The sequence below is a fragment of the Oryctolagus cuniculus genome, chromosome 15 (assembly GCF_051225735.1).
Source record: "Oryctolagus cuniculus isolate XC-2025 breed Fujian yellow rabbit chromosome 15, ASM5122573v1, whole genome shotgun sequence".
NCBI lineage: Eukaryota > Metazoa > Chordata > Mammalia > Lagomorpha > Leporidae > Oryctolagus > Oryctolagus cuniculus.
Genome location: NC_142881.1, coordinates 70,707,159 through 70,731,084, shown reverse-complemented (window position 1 = coordinate 70,731,084; position 23,926 = coordinate 70,707,159). Strand labels below are relative to the sequence as shown.

Below are 23,926 nucleotides of genomic sequence, written 5' to 3'. Positions count from 1 at the left end.
ACAGTGGGCCCCTTGGAGCCTCCACACACCAGACAGAGTGAAGGTCTGTAGTAGCCAGACGCAAAGTCCCAGTTCCCACCAGAAACAATTCTTGGGCTTTTCTCTGCACAGTTTCAGATGCAAGGTGCTAGGGCCAGAGACTCAGTGCCTGCTGCCTCAGGTTGTCACTGGGTGGTGCCTGACAACTCAAGTGACCAGGACAGGACCTGACACACTTGCACACTTCCGGTCCCCAGTCCTGCTTTGAAAGAGGTCGCAGGAAATGACTGGCTGGCTTTCCAGGGTTCTGTGCATAAGGAGCAACTGTGTATTGAGAAGGCCCCAAACTACAGGACAAATATGGCCGCATGCCCACCCCTCCAGCTTGGAGTGGACACCTCTCATCAAGTCCTAGAGCAGCTCCCCTGCCCCTCCATATATCAGACAAAAGGGGTTCATTTGCCTGGGGAGTCAACAAATGATTGGACTCCCACGACAATTCAAAGGACTGCTTTATTGTGACAAGGAGATTGGAAAGTACAGCTCCCTAAAACTACTGCCTCTGTGAGAAGCCATTTTTGAGGGATTGTAGAGTGAGGGCGTGGCTGGGATAGAGGAAAAAGAGAAGCAAGAGGGCCCTACCTGCTCAAGCAACCCACAGCAGCACGCATCGTGTGTTCAAAACCCAACTCCTGCTGGGCTCTTGCAGCTCTCCTTGCTGTGAGGCCCAATCCCTGGGGGTACAGCATTGCAAGATCACCCTTCTTGGAATATTCTTGGGAAAACAAGAAAGAGAATAAATTGTTAGATGCTGTGCCCCTGCCCATGCCCCTGCCTGTTGTCTAAATACTACTGTCTGAGTTACAGAATTTTTTTAAAGATGTATTTATTTGAAAGGCAGAATGACAGAGAGACAGACAGGCAGACAGAGTCTTCCATCCACTGGTTCACTCCCCCAAAAGGCCGCAACAGCTGGAGCTATACCAGGAGGAGGAGCTTCTTTCGGGTCTCACACATAGGTGTAGGGGCCCAAGGACTTGGACCATCTTCCACGACTCTCCCAGGTGCATTAGCTGGGAGCTAGATCAGAAGTGGAACAGTTGAGACTTGAACTGGCAACCATATAGGATGGCGGCTTTACCCGCTGCACCAGAGCACCAGCACCTGTAGAGATCTTTTTTTTTAATATTTATTTTTTATTTGAAAGTCAGAGTTTCACAGAGAGAGAGAGAGAGAGAGAGAGAGAGAGGACTTCCATGTGGTGGTTCACTCCCCAGTTGGCTGCAATGGCCTGAACTGTGCTGATCCACAGCTGGGAGGCAGGAGTTTCTTCTGGGTCTGCCACACAGGTGCAGGGGCCCAAGGACAAGGGCCATCTTCTGCTTTCCCAGGCCATAGCAGAGAGCTGGATTGGAAGCAGAGCACCAGGTTTCATACCGATGCCCATATGGGATGCCGGTGCTCAGGCCAGAGTGTTAACCCGCTGTGCCACAGTGCCGGCCTGGGAAGTAATGTTTTTTCACAGTTCCCTACTGGGAGGCAGCAACATACACTGCTCAAGACCAGGGACCGCACCCATGGTGAAATTTAAAGGACTCCATGCAATCTGGGTTTTTCTCCAAACTTTTCTTCCAAGGGACAAATAGCTGGCAATAAAACACCAAGATTAGAAGATGCTAGTCTAAAACTTGAAAATAACACATTTTCCATACACAAATACTCTAGGAATGAAAGCCCTAATGGTACTTCAGATGATTTATAGCAGTAAATTTAAAACCCTAGATGAAATGGACTTAGTATTAGCAAACATAATCACAAATTTTACTCAAGGAGAAATGATAGTTTTCTAATCACCTATAATGAGACCAGCAGGCAAAATCTCCCTATAATGAATCTATCAGAGCCGTCATTGTAAAATCCAAACCTTTAATGAAGGGCTAAGTGCAGTGTTGTACAAAATTATAGAAAATAGTAAGAAAGGTAGCATAACTAACTCCTATAATCCTAGTTTAACATGACACAAACCCCTACAATAACTACCAGTACAAAATGTCCTTCAAGAATATAAATGCCAACATGATAGAAAATATGTTCACAACCCTAACCAGCCACGCACACAAAGGATGTACACTATGAGCTAGTTCCTTTCTTTCAAGAACCTTCGACTCCCAGGTACACAATTGTAGTATCACAGGCATCTGCTGACTCAAAAGCCCAACGCCATTTCCTGCAGCCACATTTCTAGTCCCAGAAGTTGGCACCGGTGTGTTCCTCTTTCAAAATGTCCTGGATTTCAGAACTGGGCATCTCGGGCACCACCTTGCTGCGTATCTTGCTCGTGAGATTCTGTTGGAGAACCGAGTACCCGCAGAGCTGTGCTCAACACCTGCAAGAACATGAGCTCTACATCACCTTGACTATCTCCAGGCTGCTGCTGGGACAGAGGAAAAGGCACCCTGTTCTCTGCGCTGTTGTGATTCTGCTGCATTGGAAACTGGTCCTGGGAGGGCAGCTCCTGCCAGTAATCCGGAGGCTGCTGGGGCTGCTGAGGGTGCGTTCCCCAGCCATTCTGCTGCCATTCTTCACATAGTGGGTAACGAAAAGAGCTCTTCTGCTCCTGCAGCTGTTGCATCGCTCCCTGAGCACTGGGAACACCGGGTAGCAGGGAAGGCCAATCAGGCTGCATGACCCTCATCTCTGACCTGGAACTCCCAAAATACGGTGCAGATGAAAAAGGATGAATAAACTTGCTCCTGGAACGCCACGGGGAAAAGATCCACCTCCTACGTTCCCTTGATTCTCCAGAGCATAGCTCGGTGCCTCTTGAGCACCTCGAACCCCAGAATCCCAGGAGCCGTAGAGCGGGCTGGGAACCTCCCATGTGGGTGGAGTGGAGCAGACAGCTCCCCCCAGCACAGCCACCTGGGCAGTGTTGGGAGACCACTCCTGGGCACGTGGAGCGTTGTAGACAGCTCCGCCCAGCACAGCTTCCTGGGCAGCATTGGGAGACCACTCCTGGGCACGTGGAGTGGGGTAGACAGCTCTGTCCAGCACAGCCACCTGGCCAGCGTTGGGAGACCACTCCTGGGCTTGTGGAGTGGTGTAGACAGCTCTGTCCAGCACAGCCACCTGGGCAGTGTTGGGAGACCACACCTGGGCACATGGAGCGGTGTAGACGGCTCCACCCAGCACAGCTGCCTGGGCAAAGTTGGGAGACCACACCTGGGCACGTGGAGTGGCGTAGACAGCTCCACCCAGCACAGCTGCCTGGGTAGTGTTGGGAAACCGCTCCTGGGAATTCTGCAGGCTTACACCTAGGGGACCTTGGACAGGGAGTGCATATGGCATCCTGGCTTCAAGCACTTTGCGTCTCTTCTTGGCTGCTAGTCTGGCTCTTTTATTTTGGAACCAGTTCTAAAAAAGAAATGAAACAGAAATTACTTTCGAGTCTATATATTCCCCAATGTAGGAGAATTTTGTAGTTCATCTTAGGATCAGCGTCATCACTGATTTCCTTCGTGACCTTGAGTAAGACATGCAAAATGCAAGCACGCTTTCCAGGGGCTTCCTGTGTTATTATATTTATAATACGAGAATGCATTTATAGTAAATATGATATGTAAATGTATATATAAATATACGTTTATAATAATTAAAATCTTAATTGTGCACAATTCTGGATTCCCATCTGACTTCAAAGGAGGCACGGGCCCTTATGTATGAGCAAATCCCTACTTTTCCAAATCTTCTAGCAACCTATTTGCACCCTCTGCATTTAGACCTGAAGTAGCTGTTCTCAAAATATGTTCCCTTAGCTTGCTTATTTTACTCCAACTGCTTTTCCAGAATGAATTCCTAATTCAACGTATTCTAAATCATATTCTAAATGTCATTTTCTTCAAAGGCCATACCCAAAACAAACAAGCATCTGCCATAACTTAGCAGTATTACTTTATACCTTACCCTAAGTGTTTCATGGAACCTCTACTCTACTTTTTCTCCTTTGTAAAATGAGAGTAATTGGGGCCAGTGCTGTGACATAGGAGGTAAAACCGCCACCTGCAGAGCCGGCATTCCATATGGACACCAGTTCAAGTCCTGGCTGCTCCACTTCTGATCCACCACTCAACTATGGCCTGGGAAAGCAGTGGAAGATGGCCCAAGTGCTTGGGCCCCTGAACCCACATGAGAGACCCAGAAGAAGCTCCTGGCTGCTGACTTCGAATCAACATAGCTCCGGCCATTGAGGCCAGGTGGGGAGTGAACCAGCAGATGGGAGACCTTGCTCTCTCTCTCTCTGCCTCTCCTTCTCTCTCTCTGTGTAACTCTGATTTTCAAATCAATAAATCTGTTTCAAAAATAACACATAACATGCTTTAATATAGTCACATCCACAATGACATGAAGAAGAAATGGGAACAAATGTCAACGCTGTCTTATGTGATGAAATGCTGTTATACTTTTTCATAATTAGTTGATTTTTTATTATTGTCCACAAAGACATATTCATGTAAATATCTACGTAGTTTATGTACCTCGATTGTGTAAAACGAACAATGGAGTTTTTTGGCCAGTTCCTCCTTGGTCGTATAGTCGGGATAAGGACTCTCTGCAAATGATTGATTCAGTATGTGCAGTTCCTCAGGTGTAAATTGATGGCGTGCTTTTCCTTTTCTTCTTCCATGTTGTGTTTCTATGTTGTCATGACCATCTCCTGAAAAATACAGAGAGAAAAAACATGAGAATATTAGCAAGATCCAGAAAAACAAAAGACCTCTGTGATAGAGTAAAATTTTAGAAAGGTGATACCTTCCCTCTTACCTAGTCATAATAAAATGAATAATGGACTGTGGGCATATCTTTTGAAACTTATGGTGAGAAGATGATAGTATTTAGGTCATAAAGGTAACAGGAGTGAAGAAGGTTTTCTGTAGCAAAAATTGATATACTACAAAGACAGAGATGGTGGGAAAACACTCAGCCCCACTAGTAATTGAGGCAATGCAAATAAACCAGCTGACAACAATCTGGAAAACAATAATTTAAATATATGGGGGCAAAGTGTGAAAGGACTAACACGGATTGACGAGGATAGGTCTGGTACCCCTATTGCTTGTTATCACTGTGTGGGCTTTTTTGCTCAATGGAGTGAAGTCGAAAGTGGGCATACCCTCCACTGTGTCAATCAACTAAATGGCACTTGAAGATTTAACACCAAGTCCACAGGTCATATCCTTCACCCATGTCAGACATGCCAGTGGGAGGAAAGCACCGAAGGTCTAATCCTGTCCTCCGGTATGTGCTCATCTCCTGGATGCTGGAAGGGGAGCAGACCTTATGGACAAACCAACGTTGGCACAGTTCTCTACTGCAGAGGCCACCAGAAGAACTGACACGAGGCAATCCTGCTTTTCTTAAATCAGAATTTAAGTGAAAAAACTTACAAGGACTGCAAACCAAATTAACAACCTTCATATGTCTGCTTCAAAGGGTATAACCTAGCTGCTGGGGGGTTGAGGTGCAGTATGTTAAGTTACCCCTGAGGACATCAGCATCCCATATGAGCAATGATTTGAGTCCATCTGCTCTACCAGTCCAGCCCCCGCTGAAGCCCCTGGGAAAGCAGTGGAAAACTGGCCAAGTGCTTGGGTCCCCACCACCCATGTGGGAGACCCAGATGGAGTTCCATGCTCCTGGCTTCTGCCTGGCCCAGCCCTGGCCATTGCAGCCATTTGGGGAGTGAACCAGCGATGGCAGTTCTCTGTGTGTGTCTCTCTCTGTCACTCTGTCTTTTAAAAAGGTTAATCTGAACATACTATAGACTACCTAAGGCAAAACCGGAGACACTTCATCACAGAAACTGTGACATTCAAAATATAGTGTGGACATCGCTAACGTGCAGGCATGGGGAGAGAGAGAGAGGGAGACAGGGGGAGAGGGAGGGGGAGGGAGAGGGGGAGGGGAGAGAAGAGGGAGAGATAGGGAGATGGGGAGAGAGGGAGAGAGAAAGAGGGAGGGGGAGAGGGAGAGAGGGAGATAGAAGGGGGGAGAGCGAGAGCAGAGCTGAGGAAAGGGTCAGGGAGTCAGCCACCAAACCTCCAAATACACAAACCCCGAAAGCCCGTTGCTGTTCTCCTCGACTCCCCTTCCTTCAGCTTTCTCTAGCCTCTGCTCCCAGAGCACACCTGCACACCTGCACACCAAGTAGCTACCAGAGCAGGACTGTGGGGGACAGCATGACAGCGAGGTGCCAGTAAGAAGTGCTGGATTGGGCTGGCACTGTGGAGTAGCAGGTAAAGCTGCTGCCTGCAGTGCTGGCATCCCATATGGACACCGGTTCAAGTCCCAGCTGCTCCACTTCTGATCCAGCTCTCTGCCACAGCCTGGGAAAGCAGATGAAGGCCCAAGTCCTTGGGCCCCTGCACCCACATGGGAGATCTGGAAGGAGCTCCTGGCTTCAGGTTGGCACAGCTCTGGTCATTGCAGCCATCTGGGGAGTGAACAAGCAGATGGAAGGACCTTCACCCTATTTTCTTTCTCTCCCTCTCTCTCTGTCTGCCTCTCTGTAATTCTGCCTTTTAAAAATAAAATAAACCTTCAAATAAAATTTTAAGAAGTATCTTAAGCATTTGGCAGTGAAATGGAGCTATGTGTATTTTTAAAAAATATTTATTTATTTATTTGAAAGTCAGAGTTACACAGAGAGAGGAGAGGCAGAGAGAGAGAGAGGTCTTCTATCCAATGCTTCACTCCCCAATTGGCTGCAAAGCCTGAGCTGTGCTGATCCGAAGCCAGGAGCCCGGAGCTTCTTCCAGGTCTCCCACGTGGGTGCAGGGGCCCAAGGACTTGGGCCATCTTCCACTGCTTTCCCAGGCCATAGCAGAGAGCTGGATTGGACGTGGAGCAGCCGGTTCTCAAAATGGCACCCATATGGGATACTGGTGCTTCAGGGGAGGGCGTTAACCCACTGTGCCACAGCACCAGCCCCCCCAAAATTTTCAAAAAGTGTTATAGTGCCGGGGCCTGAGGCTCACTTGACTAATCCTCCACCTGCAGCGCCGGCACCCCAGGTTCTAGTCCCGGTTGGGGCACCAGATTCTGTCCCCATTGCCCCTCTTCCAGTCCAGCTCTCTGCTGTGGCTCTGGAAGGCAGTGAAGGATGGGCCAAGTGCTTGGGCCCTGCACCCGCATGGGAGACCAGGAGGAAGCACCTGGCTTCGGATTGCAACAGCGCGCCGGCCACAGCGCCCATTTTTGGGGTGAACCAACGGAAAAGGAAGACCATTCTTTCTGTTTCTCTCTCACTGTCTAACTCTGCCTGTCCAGAAAAAAAAATTATACATTCAGGGCTGGTGTTGTTTCATGGCAAGTTAAGCCTCTGCCTCCAGTCCAGCATCCCATATGGTGTCAGCTGAAGTCCCAGTTGCTCCACTTCCCTTCCAGCTCCCTGCTAAAGCCCTGGGAAAGCAGCAGAGGATGACCCAAGTGCTTGGGCCCCTGCACCCATGTGGGAGGCTGGGAAGAAGATCCTGGCTTCGGCCAGGCCCAGCCCTGGCCGTTTGCTGCCATTTGGGGAGTGAACCAGTAGATGGAAGATCCCTCTCTCTATCTCTCTGTAACTATGCCTTCCAAATGAATATAAATAAATGTTTTTAAACATACAGGTTATATGAATAATTGGTGTAAAGCATTTTGTATAAACCCAAATTCAAACAGAGAACACACTGTTGGTTGGCACTCTTTCCTTCAGAACAGGCAAAGAGGGGATAAGAGCGCTTTCTGCTCCCAGCAAAACTTCCCTGGGGAGCATCTATCGCTGAGGTGCTCCAGGGTATCTGGTCCCTACCCCCAGCCTGGCCACTCACTAGAACGCCACAGGAAAAGTTCCCAGTATTTCTGACCAGCAATTTGTATACCTAAACACACATTTTAAAAACACACTGGTTGTTGTTTTGTTTTAAATCAAATTTGTTTATTTAAATAAAATCTCAGCAGTAAAACTGGCAGCTGAGCCCACAATCTTCACCTGGGAGGCCCCTCCCTCCCCTGTGGTCCAGAGCAGCTTCTGGAAGGGCTTCACACCCTAAGGGCACCATTGTTCTGGGGCCTTGGATTTTGCCTCCAGGACAGCGTGAGGAGCTGAGAGGGCTCCCCCTCCACCATGGGCACTTTCCAAGGATTTTCTGAAGACCTCCTAGAGCTGGGAGGCCTCTGAGAGTTGATTGAGATGTCACACTCAAAAGCTGCAAGACAAACTGGTGCTGACCCAGGACTTCTCTCACCCAGTGCTTGTTTAGAGAAAGAAGTCAGGGCCAGAACCCAAGACTTCAGAACTCCAGCATTTATATTATTTTATTTTATTTTTTGACAAGCAGAGTTACTCAGTGAGAGAGAGAGAGAGAGAGAGAGAGAGCGAGCGAGCGAGAAAGGTCTTCCGTCTGTTGCTTCACTACCCAAATGGCCACAACGGCCAGCGCTGCCTGAGAATCTAACTCGGCTCCAATAGAAGAAGTTCTCAGAGAAATGAATATCATGAAACACCTATTCTTGGTTTCAAAGGTTTTTTTGCCCCAAAACATTTCTGAATTCCACTTTTCCACCGACACTGTGAAGTTCCCTGCTCCAGCATTACATGACCAGTGCTGTTTCCTCCCCCTACCCTTCCCATCTTTCCCCACACCCCCCACCTCTTCATTCTGAAGGGAACCCAAGACACTGTTCTACCTAAACTACTTCCAGGTACATTTTTAAAATGCAGAAAACTTTTTAAGGCAACCCCAAGTTGGGTTAATTTTTAAGCACCTGAGCCTTTGGGAAATCCTACCCCTGCATTCAGCCATTCGGTTGCCAGAGACAGTGACACATGTAACACTAGAGGCCCCTAGACCACGAGCCTGCACTTCTGAAAGACGAAAGCTCAAACCCCCACAGAACACCAGGACAGAGAGAACCCAGCCTTGCCGACAAAGCCGCACACAGAAACTCACCATTGGAAGCCATGTCTGGGAGCCCTCCTGAGACACTCTTCCTGGTTAGTGAAGTGAGGGCTGCTGGCACAGCGTTCATTTAATATAAACCTGAGATGGCCACCCTAGGCACACCTTAGACCCAGCCCTTGCCACACCCTACACACAGCTCCCCTTAGGCACAACTGGCTTTCCAGAATCTCCATTTTTAAATCATAGCTTCCATTCACTGAACACCCATGGTAACTAATTTTCTCATTTAGCCCTGGCCAGGCCCCAGGTGATCTGCATCACTGACAGCACTGATAACTGAGAGTTTGGAGGCTGCTGAGGCCAGAGACTCACAGCGAATGAGGACGTTAAGAATATAAGACTGCAGGCATTGTGGCAAAGCTTGTTAAGCTGCCACGTAGGATGCCCCCAGCCCATAGCAGAGTGTGGGTTCCAGTCCCAGTTACTCTGCTCCCAATCCGGCTTCACACCAAAGTAGCCAGGGAAGCAGCAGGTGATGGCTCAGGTGCATGGGCCCTATAGCCTACACTGGGAGACCTGGATGCATTTCTAGGTTCCTGGCTTCAGCCTGACCCAGCTTTGGCTGTTGTAGACATTTGGGGAGTGAACCAGCAAACAGAAGGTTTCTCTCTCTCTTGCTCTCTCTCACTCAGCCTCTCAGGTACACAAAAATAAATGGTTTTCAGAAGTCAGCATAAGGGCCCAGCATTAAGGTATAGTGGGTATGGCAGCATCCCACATGGGTGCTGGCTCATGTCCTGGCTGCTGCACTTCCCATGCAGCTCCCTGCTAATGGCTTGGGAAAGCAGTGGAAGATGGCCCAAGGGCTTTGGACCCTGCCACCCACATGGGAGACTCAGAAGAAGCTCTAGACTCCTGGCTTTGGCCTGGCCCAGCCTTGCCTGTTGCAGCCATCTGGGAAGAAGATCTCTCTCTCTCTCTCTCTCTCTCTCTCTCTCTCTCTCTTTCTCTGTGTAACTATTTCAAATAAAAAGAAATCTTAAAAAAAGTCAATATAAGTCTAACATCATACAGTAATTAAATCATTGAAATAATTCATTTTATTCTCAAAACAGTCACCTCCATAGAATAGTTTGAGAACTGGATGTCTGAAAGGAGACAGCGGCTCAGACAGAACAAACTAAAATTATGTTGGGGAGCCGATGCGTAGCGGGTAAAGCAGTGGGTGAAGCTGCCACCTGCAGTGCCAGCATCCCATATGGACACTGGTTCATGTCCAGGCTGCTCCACTTCTGACCCAGCTCTCTGCTATGGCCTGGGAAAGCAGTAGAGGATGGCCCAAGTGCTTGGGTCCCTGCACTGCATGGGAGGCTTGGAAGAAGCTCCTGGCTCCTGGCTCCTGGCTCCTGGCTTCAGATCAGTGCATCTCCAGCCATTGCGGCCAGTTGGGGAGTGAACCAGAGGATGGAAGATCTCTCTCTCTCTCTTTTTTTCCCCCTTCTTCTCTCTCTGTGAAGCTCTGACTTTCAAATAAATAAATAAATCTTTAAAAAAATTAAGTTGGCCTAGCCTGCTTTCCCTGGCCTTTTTTTTTTAAATTCCTGTTAAGTCAAAGTTCAGTACCTCAGCACCATGCATTTCCATTAGATGGTGCCTTTCCCTCTTCCATTAAACTTGTTTCAAAGAATATTTTGACCAGGTAAATTCACTTGCTTTTATGCTCTCCCCAGCTCCAGGCAGTCACTTCTATTCTCATGCCATTATTTAGACATCACTGGCAAAGGTCAACATACCAGCTCCCACACTGCCCAATCGTAGGGTTCACCTTCTAAATCATCAACCTTTATTGGACAATCTCTCTTTTTCTACCTGAACAACTCAGGAGAGTTTTCATATTTTTCCTGTGGACCTTCGCTTCGCAGGATGTTCACGGAGTAGTGCATTGACCTTGCTTTGTTAAGATTTACAGGTGTTGCTGGGGCATAGTAGGCTGAGCCTCTACCTGCATCACCAGCATCCCAGTTCCAGTCCCAGCTGCTCCTCTTTGGATCTGGCTCTGTGCTGTGGCCTGGGAAAGCAGTGGAAGATGACCCAAGTGCTTGGGCCCCAGCACCCACATGGGAGACCAGGAAGAAGCTCCAGGCTCCAGGCTTTGAATTGGCCCAGCTCTTGCTGTTTTGGCCATTTGGAGAGGAAACCAGCAGATGGAAGACTTTTCTCTCTGTCTCTCCCTCTCTCTGTCTGTAACTCTGTCTCTCAAATAAAGAAATAAAACCTTTAATATTTTATTTATTTATTTATTTGAAAGCCAGAAAGAGAGAGAGAAAGAGATCTTGCCTCTGTTGGTTCACTCCCCAGATGTCCACAACAGCTGGAGCTGGGCCAAGACAATGCCAGGAACCAGGAGCTTCTTCCAGGCCTCCCACATTGGTTGCAGGGGCTCAAGCACTTGGGCCATCTTCCACTGCTTTTCCCAGGGCATTAGCAGGGATTTGGATCAAAAGTGGAGCAGCTAGAACTTAAACCGGTGCTCACATAGCATGGAAACTTTACCTGCTACATCACATGGCTGGCCCCTGTACTGATTTTTTTAAAAATAGCTCTTACACCAGTAAGATCCCAAGGTAATCAGAGACAGACCTCTTAAAGGTCCCATCTGAGGTGCCAACTTTTATTGGAGTATGGGGTGCCAATTATATTACCGTTTGCTTCTTAATGAATTCACAATATTAATGAGCATCATGGGTTCTTGCCTAAGAAATCTGGATTTATACCAAGTACCAGGAGCCAGCCATGTCGAGGAAAATGTCTGCCAGAAAGGAAGGAGCAGGTGGCCCAAAGACGATGTGCAAGCCTGCAATGGTGAAAGAGACAGAGGGCCAAAAAGGGCTGGCCCACCAGGTCCCAGGCCTTTAATCAACTTCCAAAGGGGAGTGGTTAATTACCCTGATAGGCAGGTGGGCACAGGGGTGTGGTCAGGTAGGGGCATACCCATCCTGCTCTGTAGACATCTCATCACAACTCCTGTGTTGCTACTGTACAGCCCTCTACTGCTGCACTACGTGTGAATTTACATGTGGGAGAGGAGAGTTCGAGTCCTGGCTGCTCTGCTTCCAACCCAGCTTCCTGCTAATGTGCCTGGGAGGCAGCAGATGGTCCAAGTACTTGGGTTCCTCTTCTCCACATGGGAAACTCAGATGGAGTCTTCCTGACTGTGGCTTCAGCCTGGTGCTGGCCCCACCCCAGCTGTTGTGAGCATTTGGGGAATGCACCAGAACATGGAATGGTTGTCTCTGTCTCTCTCTCCTGCCTCCCATCTCTGTCACTCTGCCTATGGTAACTAAGAGTATCTAAAACGTTATCTATAGAAGTGAAATTGCCACTTTGAGATGCAATGATGGTTTACAGCCCTTGTCTCTACTGTTTGTTGAACTCGTTACTTAGTGTAGGGATAATGAGTATAAAGTAAACTGAAAATAAATCTTTGTAAAAATTAAGATTGGGACTAGGAGAGGGAGGAGGAAGAAGTGGGAGCGTGGGTGGGAAGGATCACTATGCTCCTAAATCTGTATATATGAAATACATGAAATTTGTATACCTTACATAAAATTAAACTCGTTGCTGGAGGTCAGCCTTACCCTGATACTCAAGCCAGACAAGAACACAACAAGAAACGATAGGTGAAAATCTCTGATGAACATAGCTGAAAAATTTTAACATACTGCCAAATCAAAACTGACAGCAATCAAAAAGATCCATCATGGTCAAGTGGTCATAGTTCAAGGATGCCTATATGTGGATGCCAGGGCCACAGGTGGTGGCCCAGCCCACTGAACCCAGCGCCGGCCCCTATTTATCGTTCTTTAAAAAAGATTTATGTATTGGAAAGACAGCGTTACAGAGAGCGACGCTTGGAAAGGATGTCCCCTACAGATAGTGACCAGGCCAAGACAGGGCTGGCCGGGCCACCACCTGTGCTTGGCGAGCCCGGGGCCCTCCTCCCTCCCCGCGGGCTGGGCGGAGCTGCCGCCCAGGTCCGCCCCTGCTGGCCCCGCGTCCACCACACTAGTAGCGCAGCTGGCCGCGACACCAAGAACGGAGCTGCAGCGATGGCGATGATGGCAGGCAACGCGGCCTGCTTCCAGAGGGGCAGTCTGTTCTGGTTCGCGGTCCTCACGCTCTCCTTTGGCTACTGCACGGTAGGGGTCTCGGAGTTGGGACAACAGCCTGCAGCCAGCGCTCTGTCATCCAGGCGTCCGCCTCCACTTGGAGGATGGCCGCGCAGGCACAGTTGCTGCTTGGATCCTCCCAGTAGAAAGGAGAGGAGAACACGGAAGGTGGCACAGGCGCAGTCCACTGCCAAGGCTTTTGGCAGGTGTTCCAAGCCCTGCGAAAACAGTTGGCCTGGCTTTCCTCACGTGGGGGCGGGCACGACACCGCACCAGACCACTGAGAGCCATGGTGCTTGCGAACACGAAGGCCGGAAGGGTTGCTACCGCCTACTTCCCTACGGCCAGCCATTGCCCTCGCTGGTCACGGGGCTGGGGCTGGGATACTTTGCGGTGAGGGGCGGGGCGCGAGCGCGGGCACTTGTGTTTTGGCCCTCCGGGCTGTCATAGCGCGAGGGGCGCCGTGGGAACGGCGTCGGTACGCATGCGCGCCTGGCGGTTGCCTAGGTTACGAAGCCAGCGGGCGCTAAGCCGGGTTTTAGAAGGTTTAGAGTGTTTGAAGCAGGGGGAGTTGCTTGGAAAACAGCGGATAAAGCCAAGGGATGGCTAGGATTTCACTGGTGAGCAAGAACCGGTGTGACAGCAGGAGGACAGCTCTACTGCGGGGAGGAGTGACTTTCGTCTCACTTCCAGGATAACGAACGGGAAAGACGCCCGGAAACAGGTTGGGGTAAACCGGTATCATGTAGGAGGAAGGCGAAGCTAGTTTGGATCTTTCCCGGGAGATCCTGGAACCTGGACGGGTGTCATTTCCACAGCGGCGTCGCTCTGACCACCTCCGCCCTCCTTTCGCCGTGTGCAGGATGGAGGCGTGGGACTCTAGTTTTCCCGAGTGCCCTTTCTGTTCCAGGATCCCGCGACCCTGTTCGAACACACAAGCTGGGAAACTGAAGGTTCGAGTTGGGATTTAGTGGAACTGGCAGATGCCAGCCCCTCTCCACCGCGTGGTTAGGAGGCCGCAGTGATATGTTGTACTTTATTGGAATATTGACTTTAAACAGCATCCTGGGAGAAGTAGTGTTGCCTTTGGTGCAGATCTAAGTGGAGCACTAAACTTTGGAGGGGTTGACAGTGATTCACAGAAAGGCTTGTAACAGAGCCTGAGGAGGAGTTGGTAAGGTCACCACAAAAACCTTACATGAACGAGGAGTTGCTGTTAAACCTTCGCGAGTCTGATTTTCCGAGTGTGTCTGCGTGGTGTGCAAGAGTGGAAGAGCATGATTCTAACTGCGAGATTGAGCCCAAGCCACCGTTTGCAGGACAGAAGCTGGCCAAAGCACGCAGACTCTTACAAGTCTAGGAAATAATGTTTGGGGTGGAATTCATGAAAAATCGGATCCATTCCGGCTGAAAAGCCCATGAGAGTATTTCAGGCATGGAAAGCCAAGACACTCTGGCAAAAAAAAAAAAAAAAAAAAAAAAAAAAAAAAAAAATACAACAACAACAACAAACAAAACCTAAATGAAAGATTTCTGTGAGTGAGATCCCAGTGGAAAGAACAGGTCTTCAAAGAAGGAGGTACCTTTCTCTGAAGGGAGGAGAGAACTTCCACTTTGGCTATGACCTTGTCTAAATAAGATAAGAGTCAGTGAACTCAAAAGACTTCCATAGCCTTGGCAACTCATGTCTGGAGCATAGAGAGATTACTGATGCCATAAACAGGAGTGTCACTTTGTAAAGTCAACAACAGGAGTCACTGTGCACTTACTCCTCATGTAGGATCTCTGTCCTTAATGTGCTGTACATTGAGATTTAATGCTATAACAAGTACTCAAACAGTATTTTTCACTTTGTTTCTATGGGGGTGCAAACTGTTGGATTCTTTACTTAATGTATACTAAACTGATCTTCTGTATATAAAGAAAATTGAAAATGAACCTTGATAAGAATGGAAGGGGAGAGGGATCAGGAAAGGGAAGGGTTGCGGGTGGGATGGAAGTCATTGCGGGGGGGGGGGGAGAAGCCAATGTAATCCATAAGCTGTACTTCAGAAATCTATATTCATTAAATAAAAGTTAAAAGAAAAAGAAAAATAGGATCCATTCCACGCGTCCATGGAGCCTGATCATCACCTCGTTTCTTCTGCGTAAGCTTCCATTGGAGCTACTTTTTACAAATAGAGGATGGAGATTCAGGTGCCCTCCTTCAGACCCTCTTTCGCCGGTAGTTAGTTTGGTAGAATCGGTGTTCTTTCCTACCTGCCAGTCTTCAGGTGCCCTAATGGTTTCTCTGTGCCTCTGGTTCTCTTTCAGTGGGCTGTTCTCTGGCCACACAGCATCCCTTATGAGAGCCTTGGGCTCCTGAGCTCGTTCACTCAGTCTCTGGTGGACCATCATCACACCCTCCTGCACAACAGGTAAGGAGAGCTGCAGAAATGACACGCTGGTCTCACTGGAGACCTTGAAGGCCTGCAGTTGCCTTTAGGTATTGAAGAGTGGCGCTAGTTCATGTCAGGCAATCTTTCCAGATATCTGTTAGATTTTATCATCAGACAGTCACCCCCTTAAACTAGACTGTTCCCTGCTGCCACTCTAACTGCAGGTGAAACTTCAAGCAGATGCATAGGTAATCCCAGTCACTCTGAGATGTCAGGAAGTCCAGTTGGTAAAGCCATAACCCATAAGCTTTGTTCTAAATCAGATCATCTAGTCTCATCGAGAAGGGGCTGAGGAGCCTGGCTTGGGGAAGAGGGTGCAGTTGGTGCCTTCTCTCTCGTTCTGCTTTTTTCCCTTGTTCCCCAGCAACAGCTGCTTTTGGACCCCTTGGAATGGTGGGAATAGTTAGGGGAAGGTGGGTGTAGTCTTCAGTGGGTGCTGCCTGGGGACCAGGCGTCTGGGAGCTGGGTATGTTGCAGACACAGTGCTGACTGTTTGTCTCTGGGAGGTCCTCAGAGGAATCCTCCTGTGCAGTTCTCTATGGCTGCTGCACGTGCCTCCTCCAGCCTGCCTCTTGCAGTTCCATCCTTGGCATTTGTGTTTAGGGGAAATCATCCTCTTAGTGAGGTTACCTTTGTGTTGGGCCTCCAGGTCAGATTACCTTTTAACCCTCCCCACCCCCCATATCAAGTGCCCTGCTGCAAGACCTGCAAGGCTCACAGTAAGCAGCCTCCAGTTCTCCCCGTAGGACCTTCTGCAAGTGGGGTCCTCAGGGTATCCCTGTTCCTTTGCTCTCCCTCCGTGCAGGCTGAACCCATCTCTATGCTTTGGAGTGACACAGTCGCCCTTTGCCAGAGTGCAAGGGGATTTCCAGGTGGCTTTGTTGAAACTGTTCTCTGGGCTTGAGACTGTGGTAGGAAAGCCCAAGTGTTCTGAGACTCCTTCCCAGTGGCCTCTTGGGCCTCCCTGAGGTCTTAGCCGAGGATGTTTGGCCCAGCCCCACAGCTTGACAGCTCTTGTGACTGGCATTTGGAGCCTCTAATGAAAACCAAAAGACTGTGTTGTGTTGTACACTTCTTTGAAGGGAGAAGGAGAACAAGCCCAGGGAGGTTGCGTCTCTCTTACTGTGTTCCTAAAACCAGTCCTTTAAGGATCTAACGTGTTAGAATGTGCCATAGCTCACTATCAATCAGAATTAATACTCCTTTTGATTTGTGAGATCAATGAAAGAGTAAATAAATTTGAATGCATGAATACATGAAGACATGGTATAACTTTGGAGCTTCCCAAATCCTACTGCCCAGGAATAACTACTTGTAATATTTTGTTGAGTTCCCTTTTGTTTTAATCCATACCTGGTAATTTTTAATTCAGTCATCATCCTGTAGGAAAGAGTACTTTGTGCTGTATGTAGATACAGAAATGACCTTGGAGGTGGCAGGAAAGTAACATTTACTAAGCACCTTCCATGTGCCAGTCCCTAAACAGGAGCTCACGGACACAATCAGGCTATAAAATAATCTCTTAAATCCCATGTTTTAAAAATACATACCTTTCTGAATTTCTTTTAACCAGAGATAAGATTGGACTATATGTTTGACTTTATATCTGCTATCATCAATTAATGACTATGCCAGTGTTTTGTTTTGCTTTGTTTTGTATTTCATTTTAAAGATTTATTGTATTTATTTGAAAGAGTTGCACAGAGAGAGAAGCAGACACACACACACACAGAGAGAAGGGTTTTCCATCCTCTGGTTCACTCCCCAGTTGGCTGCAATGGCCAGTACTGCACTGATCCAAAAAAGAACCAGGAGCTTCTTCCGTGTCTCCCATGTGGGTACAGGCCCAAGCACTTGGGCCATCTTCTACTGCTTTCGCAGGCCATAGCAGAGACCTGTATGGGAAGTGGAGCAGCAGGGACACAGCACTGGCCCCGCCATGGTGTTTGTTTTTGTTTTTTCCACCGTGCCATGTTTTTAAAATAACCTTGAAGGCAGGCACTTGGCCTTGCAGTTAAGATGCTACTTGAGGGATGACACTGTGGTGTAGCAGGTAAAGCCTTCGAGACTTGCAATGCCAGCATCTCATATGGGTGCTGGTTGGAGTCCTGGCTCCTCCACTTCCGATCCAGCTCCCTGCTAATGGTTTGGGAAAGCAGAGGAAGATGGCCCAAGTCCTTGGGCCCCTGCAGCTGTGTGGCAGACATGGAGGAAGCTCCTGGCTCCTGGCTTCGGGTTGGTGTAGCTCCGGCCATTGTGAACATAGAGAGTAAACCAGCAGATGAGGACTTTCTCTCTCTCTCTCTCTCTCTCTCTCTCTCTCTCTCTCTCTCTCTCTCTGCCTCTCCTCTCTCTGTATAACTCTGATTTTGAAATAAATAAATAAGAATCTTAAAAAAAATAAAAGAAACTCATGCCTTTGTCATGTTCCGGCTGGCTGTTTTTTAGCCTTTCTGCATCAGTTTCCTTCCCCATCAAGGGAGATTAGCCTATTCCTTGTAAGACCTTTAAGAGGATTAAATGAACTACTCCACTGAATGCCCCAGCATAGGGCCAAGCAAAGAAATGTGAGCTTCCCTTCTCCCCCTGTAATGTGTTAGGGAAAACGCTTTTGATTAGGCCTGAGTGTTTGCCCACTTTTCATGTGGTGAAGTTTAATTAAATATTGAAGATATTTAACACTCTGCGTAGGCATCATTTTAGTCAATGAACACCTGTTAGCTATCTGAAAAGGGCTCTAGAGGGCCCTAAATATCAGTAACTTACCAACTATTTGGGGTAATTTACTAACTATTTGCTTGTTCTTGGGGAGGGAGCCAGCTGGGGCCTTGGGGAGGAACCAGGAGGGTTGGGTGATACAGGGAGGCAGCTGGGGGCTCAGGAAAGCCGCTCACTTGCCAGCCGATGGAATGGACATGGTGCTGCAGAAGAGAGAACCAACCCCCTGGAAGGAAGATCCCATCTCCGGGTTTTCCGTCACAAGCTATCCAGATGGGCTGGATTGGTGACAATTCCAACGCCCACCCCGCCCACCAGGACAAGCCCTGGGTCCCAGCTCCACCTGGATCCCCCTTCTCACCCTGGGGGCCCTCTCTGCCATCCTGTCCATCTCGACCAGGAAGGCTGTCTTCCACTGGGCCACACATGACGTGGGTGCAGACGTTGCTCACTGTCCTCTGGGAGTAGGTCCTCATCTCTTCTTCCAGGCATCCCCGGGGCTGGGCACGCAGGAACAGTGAGGTCAGGAGGAGGAGCAGCATGGCCTGGGGAGAAGAACAGAGAGGAAAGGACATGATTTCGGCTCTAGGACACGGTATAGGGCATGGCCCAGCTCCTGAAGGTCAGAAGCAGCCACTCCTTACCCCTGCCCCTTCCTGCTATGGAGCTCAAAGCAGCCAGATGCTCAAAGTGATTTGGAGACAAGATGGGCACACGGTCCAGCCTCGGAGAGCACTGGGACTCTCACATGGGTTGACCACAATGTCCTCGTTCTCACGTCCCCCACGCCATTCTGCTTTTTCTTGGGCACTGCCATTGAAACAGCGGCCAGCATGGAGGGTCCTCACTGAGGCTGTGTGTTCCATCCCCAAGGACCCAGTGAGTGCTCCCTCTGGGCAGGACTTTTGCCTTCTTGGACTCCTTCACCTTCTCTGTAACAGGAGGTGGTTGGCTCAGCTCAGACAGGCAACCTTCTACTCCCTCACTGACTTGTCGCCTTGAGTGGGTTAGCAATGGCAACTCACAGTGTTGTTGGAAAATGAATGGGGGAGGGGGGTGGGGTGGGAGGGAAGGGCACTGTGGCATAGCGGGTAAAGTCTCCGGCTACAGTGCTGACATCTCATATGGCAGCTGGTTCAAGTCTCAGATACTCCACTTCTGATCCAGCTCTCTGCTGTGGTCTGGAAAAGCAGTGGAAGATGGCCCAAGTCCATGGGCCCCTGCACCCATGCAGGAGGCCCAGAAGAAGCTCCTGACTTCGGGTCGTCACAGCTCTGGCTGTTGCGTCCATCTGGGAAGTGAACCAGCAGATGAAAAACCTCTCTCTTTGTCTCGGCCTCTACCTCTCTGGAACTCTGCCTTTCAATTAAGGAAGGAAGGAGGGAGGGAGGGAGGGAGAGAGGAAGGAAGGATGGAAGATGAACCAGGGTTCTCAATGCCTAGTGACGTCTGACTGAGCTCAGTCTGCAAGTGCAGCAGCATATGCCAGGCGATTTGCCAGTTCTGAACCAGAGGTGGCCCCCAAGCAGAAGAAAGCCCCCGAGGGAACCCAGGGCACGTTTTCACCCAAGTTTCACCCACCAAGTTAGCAGCTGCAGAGACTCAGCCCCTCAGCTCTTCCCAGTGTACCTGAGAGGGCTGGAAGAGGGGACTTATGAGGGAAGGTGATACACCAGGTGGCCCTGGCCAGGGGAAAGGGCCTGTGGGACGTATGAGCAACTACCCAACAGGACATCCAGTTACCACCTGACAGGAGATGGTAACAGAGCACGGGGTAAGCGCAGGACCCGGGCCACTCTCTGCATCTGGGTGTCTTCCTGCCAAAGAGAGAAACCGTGAAGTAATGAGGGTGGAAGTGGGAGTCTCAGAGGCTGGACACAGAGCCAAAGGGAGCCCTGCAAAGACAAAAGGGTCAGCAGGCCAGCTCGGTCAATGTCAGGAGAGGGGCTACCTGGCCAGAGGGCCCCTCTCCAACAGCTGATAATGCGCCGTGTAGGCGACCCCTGTAACTCACAAGCATCTTGCGCTGTTGAATTTGCCACCTCCTCAGGTGCCCCACAAGCCTCTAGAAACACTAAGCTGAGCTCACAGGCTTGCACTCGTCCTGGTAGAGCCTTCCTGATCACCCAGGGGCCGACCCAGGCCAGAACGAGGGCAATGTCCCCTGTCCCACAGCTGCGTCAACTCTGGGACCCTGAGACTGATTTGGGGGAAGAATGAAAGCAATAGACATTTTCACACCAGCTCAAGACGGCTCAGAAATGCCATCACCCATTGCTGAAGGAAGGATCCAGACACAGGCAGGCTCAGAGGTCTCAGACCTGAGATTCAGATGGACAAGGCAGCCACAGCCCCTCAACCCATGCAGGGTTCACTTTAAGCTAAGCCTCCAGATAAGATTTTATAGGAAAAAAAGGACTCCTCTGGACACATGGTTGGAAAGCCAGAATCCTAATTCATTAAGAATCATTTTAAGTCAAGTCTAGAGGCCAAGAGAGAAGCATCGGGATGGGTGTCGAACCCAAGCCTGTGAATGCCGGATCTGTTTCTCCTCCACTTCTCTTTCTGAAGAAACCAGGAGCAGACAAGGAGCCAAGAGAGAAGGTGGAATTGCACTGCCCACCTGAGGCTTCCAGGCAAGAGCATCTAAGAGAGGGTGTCCCATCCTACTCACCCACCGCACCCCCGTTCAGCAAGCCAGTGCCCTTCCGGTTCCAGGCAGCTTAGTGGAGGGCAGACGGGCACCTCCCCACCCCGTGTGCCCCCACCTCCCAAACCCAACTACAAGACCAGAAGAGCTGCAGACCCTCCTCCCTTCAACTCCAGCATGGTACACTGTCCAGATGGCCACAGGATATTCATAGGCCACAGGGAAAAGAAAACGAGACACTCACAGGCTACTTCCTCTGGGGTCCCAGGAGCTCCAGACAAACTGGTCCTGGCTTGGCAGGTGCGCACTCTTTATGCCTGTCCTGTAAGCTGAGCTGCCAGGCCCTGGTCTTCTGAGAACTCCCTTCAAGAAGTAGAGAAGTTTTCTTCCTTGTTGACTCACTCCCTCTTACCCCCAACTGTGGGGAGCAAACCAGACTAGACTGTTACTGGAATTAAGACTTATTCTATGCATCTGCTCTCCCACAATATGGCGCTGGGAGAGAAGTAAACAGCTTCCGCACAGCTGCCTCCAGTTCAACTAATAAACTGTAGGACTTGCTCCTGATTGGAGGAGAGCAGCGTACTCGGCGTGTGGGCAGCCGAGTTAGGATTGGCGGAGGAGGACTATAAAGGAGGAGAGAGACGGCATGCACCGGGAACATCTATGGGGAACATCTAAGGGAACCCGTGCAGCCCCCAGAGAGCCGGCCGGCGGTGTGCCGCTCCCCTGCGGAAGTGGGGAATGTGGCCAGGGGGAACTGCCCTTCCACGGAGGTGGAAGGGATAGTAGCCAACCCGGGAAGAACCAGCAGCAAACCCGGGGAGGGCCGAGCAGACGAAAGAACAGCGCAGGGTCCTGTGTCGTTCCTCCACGAAGAGGGGGAGCGACATAATGGTGCCGTGACTCGGATATGAAGCCTAGGCAGGGCTTAGTGTCGTTCCCCCACGAAGAGGGGGAGCGACATAATGGTGCCGTGACTCGGATAGGAAACCTAACTCGGATAGAAAACCTAGGACGGATTAGGAAACCTAGAACGGATAGCAAACTTAGGAGGGAAGAAACGGGAAGAACTGGGAAAATATTGGAGAGAGAAACTAGCAAACAGCCTAGGGAAAAGCCGGACGAAAAAGGGTGCCGGAAGAAGCTATTGAAAGCCTAGGCATAGACTCGGATACGGACTACGGGGGGAAGCTGGGAGAAATCTCTAAGGTCGAAAGCGAAAGTGAAAGCTAGAACAAACAGACTCGGACGCGGACTGTGGGGAGAGGCCAGGAGAAATGAGGGAGGAATATCGTTGGAGGAAAGTTTGGGGAAACATACCGGGTAGAGAAAAATGTTAGGGAAATTGAAGCCGTGGGGGGCAGGCCAAGGCGGACACGAAAGCCACTTTGGGATTCTCAAGTTAGCCCGGGAATAGGGGGCGAAAAGTTGAAACCAGAAGCTGAAACGTGAGCCTGGTTGGGATCCGTCTGATTAGCCCGGGGAGCAAAGGACGGGAAGCCAAACCGTGGGGCGGAGACGTACGCTGGGTTGAATTCGCCAGGCTAGCCCGGGGAACTTAGATTGAATGCTAGTGGCGGACACGTAAGCTACGCTGTGTGACTCGCGGAAGCCGCCGCGTGCAGAGAGAGCACGGGGCGTGAATAGATAGGGAACGCTGGCGCGAGGCCGTGGTGCGGGCGCGAAGTGCGTGGAGACCGCGGAGCGTGCGCGCAGAGCCGGGAACCCGCCGGCGGGGCGAGGTGCCGGGAAGCCGCGTGGAGCCGTGAAGCTGCCGGCAGGGCGAGGCGCCGGGAAGCTGCGGGGATAAGAGAAACAGAAGTTTAGAAGTAAGATGAGGAAAATAGGAATGCTGGAAGATAGAAGTAAAATGGGAGAAATAGGAATGCCCGGAGATAGAGAAATAGAGAAATAGAAAGGCCTCCCCTCAACATGGCAATTAGAAGGCTTGGATTCGGTCTGCCCGATTAGTGAGGCGATGAGCACCTGGGCGGCTAGCAGCTTATGCGCCGCAGGTCACCGAAGACAGGCACGAATTAACATCAGTAAGGCTTCCCCACAATACCGCAATTAGAAGGCTTGGATTCGGTCTGCCTGATTAAGGCGGTAAGCGCCAGCAAGCAGCTCGACCAGAGTATGAGCTGCAGGTCACCGAAGATAGGCACGAACCAACACTAATAAGTCTCCCCCACAATACGGCAATGAGAAGGCTTGGATTCGGTTTACCTGATAGGTTTTGTAAGCACCTGCAGGCAGTTCTAGCAGAGCAGAGCATGCGCTGCAGGGCACCGAACACAGGCACGCATCAGCGCTTAAAAACCTCCTCACAACATGGCGAAGAGAGGACCCGGATTCGGTTTGCCTGATAGGACTTGTAAGAGCCTGTGGCAACTCTAGCAAGTAGAGCAGAGTGTGTGCCGCGGGACACCGAAGACAGGTGCGTATCAACGCCAAAAATAAAAAGAAAGGGGGATCTGTGGGGAGCAAACCGGACTAGACTGTTACTGGAATTAAGACTTATTCTATGCATCTGCTCTCCCACAATATGGCGCTGGGAGAGAAGTAAACAGCTTCCGCACAGCTGCCTCCAGTTCAACTAATAAACTGTAGGACTTGCTCCTGATTGGAGGAGAGCAGCGTACTCGGCGTGTGGGCAGCCGAGTTAGGATTGGCGGAGGAGGACTATAAAGGAGGAGAGAGACGGCATGCACCGGGAACATCTATGGGGAACATCTAAGGGAACCCGTGCAGCCCCCAGAGAGCCGGCCGGCGGTGTGCCGCTCCCCTGCGGAAGTGGGGAATGTGGCCAGGGGGAACTGCCCTTCCACGGAGGTGGAAGGGATAGTAGCCAACCCGGGAAGAACCAGCAGCAAACCCGGGGAGGGCCGAGCAGACGAAAGAACAGCGCAGGGTCCTGTGTCGTTCCTCCACGAAGAGGGGGAGCGACATAATGGTGCCGTGACTCGGATATGAAGCCTAGGCAGGGCTTAGTGTCGTTCCCCCACGAAGAGGGGGAGCGACACCCAACTG

The 23,926-nt window shown here is 50.2% G+C and overlaps 1 protein-coding gene, 2 long non-coding RNA genes and 1 other non-coding gene across 6 annotated transcripts in view; 2 read left to right on the top strand and 2 right to left on the bottom strand.

Moving 5' to 3' along the window:
* Nucleotides 1-23,926, top strand: part of LOC103347245 (uncharacterized) — a 34,480-nt gene that overhangs the window by 5,485 nt on the left and 5,069 nt on the right. The window lies entirely within an intron of this gene.
* LOC149122061 (cytoplasmic polyadenylated homeobox-like protein 2) overlaps nt 1,896-23,926 on the bottom strand; it is a 33,329-nt gene continuing 11,298 nt past the window's right edge. Inside the window, exons 1-3 of one of the 3 annotated variants that reach the window (XR_016221010.1) lie at nt 8,967-9,275; nt 4,502-4,693; nt 1,896-3,393 (exon numbers count right to left, since the gene is read on the bottom strand). Coding sequence is in view for 2 of the 3 variants with exons in the window: in XM_089313551.1 (XP_089169677.1) it covers nt 2,671-3,393; nt 4,515-4,693; nt 8,967-9,045 (981 nt within the window). In the remaining variant the exon portion in view is untranslated. Of the gene's footprint in view, nt 3,394-4,501; nt 4,694-8,966; nt 9,289-23,926 lie in introns of those variants that run through there. The other 2 variants (XM_089313551.1, XM_089313552.1) reach the window with 2 other exon arrangements.
* Nucleotides 12,697-17,935, top strand: LOC149122063 (uncharacterized). The gene is made up of 2 exons (XR_016221036.1): nt 12,697-13,117; nt 15,401-17,935. It is a non-coding gene; the product is annotated as an uncharacterized LOC149122063 (long non-coding RNA).
* Nucleotides 18,388-23,098, bottom strand: LOC149122062 (uncharacterized). The gene is made up of 3 exons (XR_016221029.1): nt 21,906-23,098; nt 21,138-21,813; nt 18,388-18,788 (listed from the first exon to the last, which is right to left on the bottom strand). It is a non-coding gene; the product is annotated as an uncharacterized LOC149122062 (long non-coding RNA).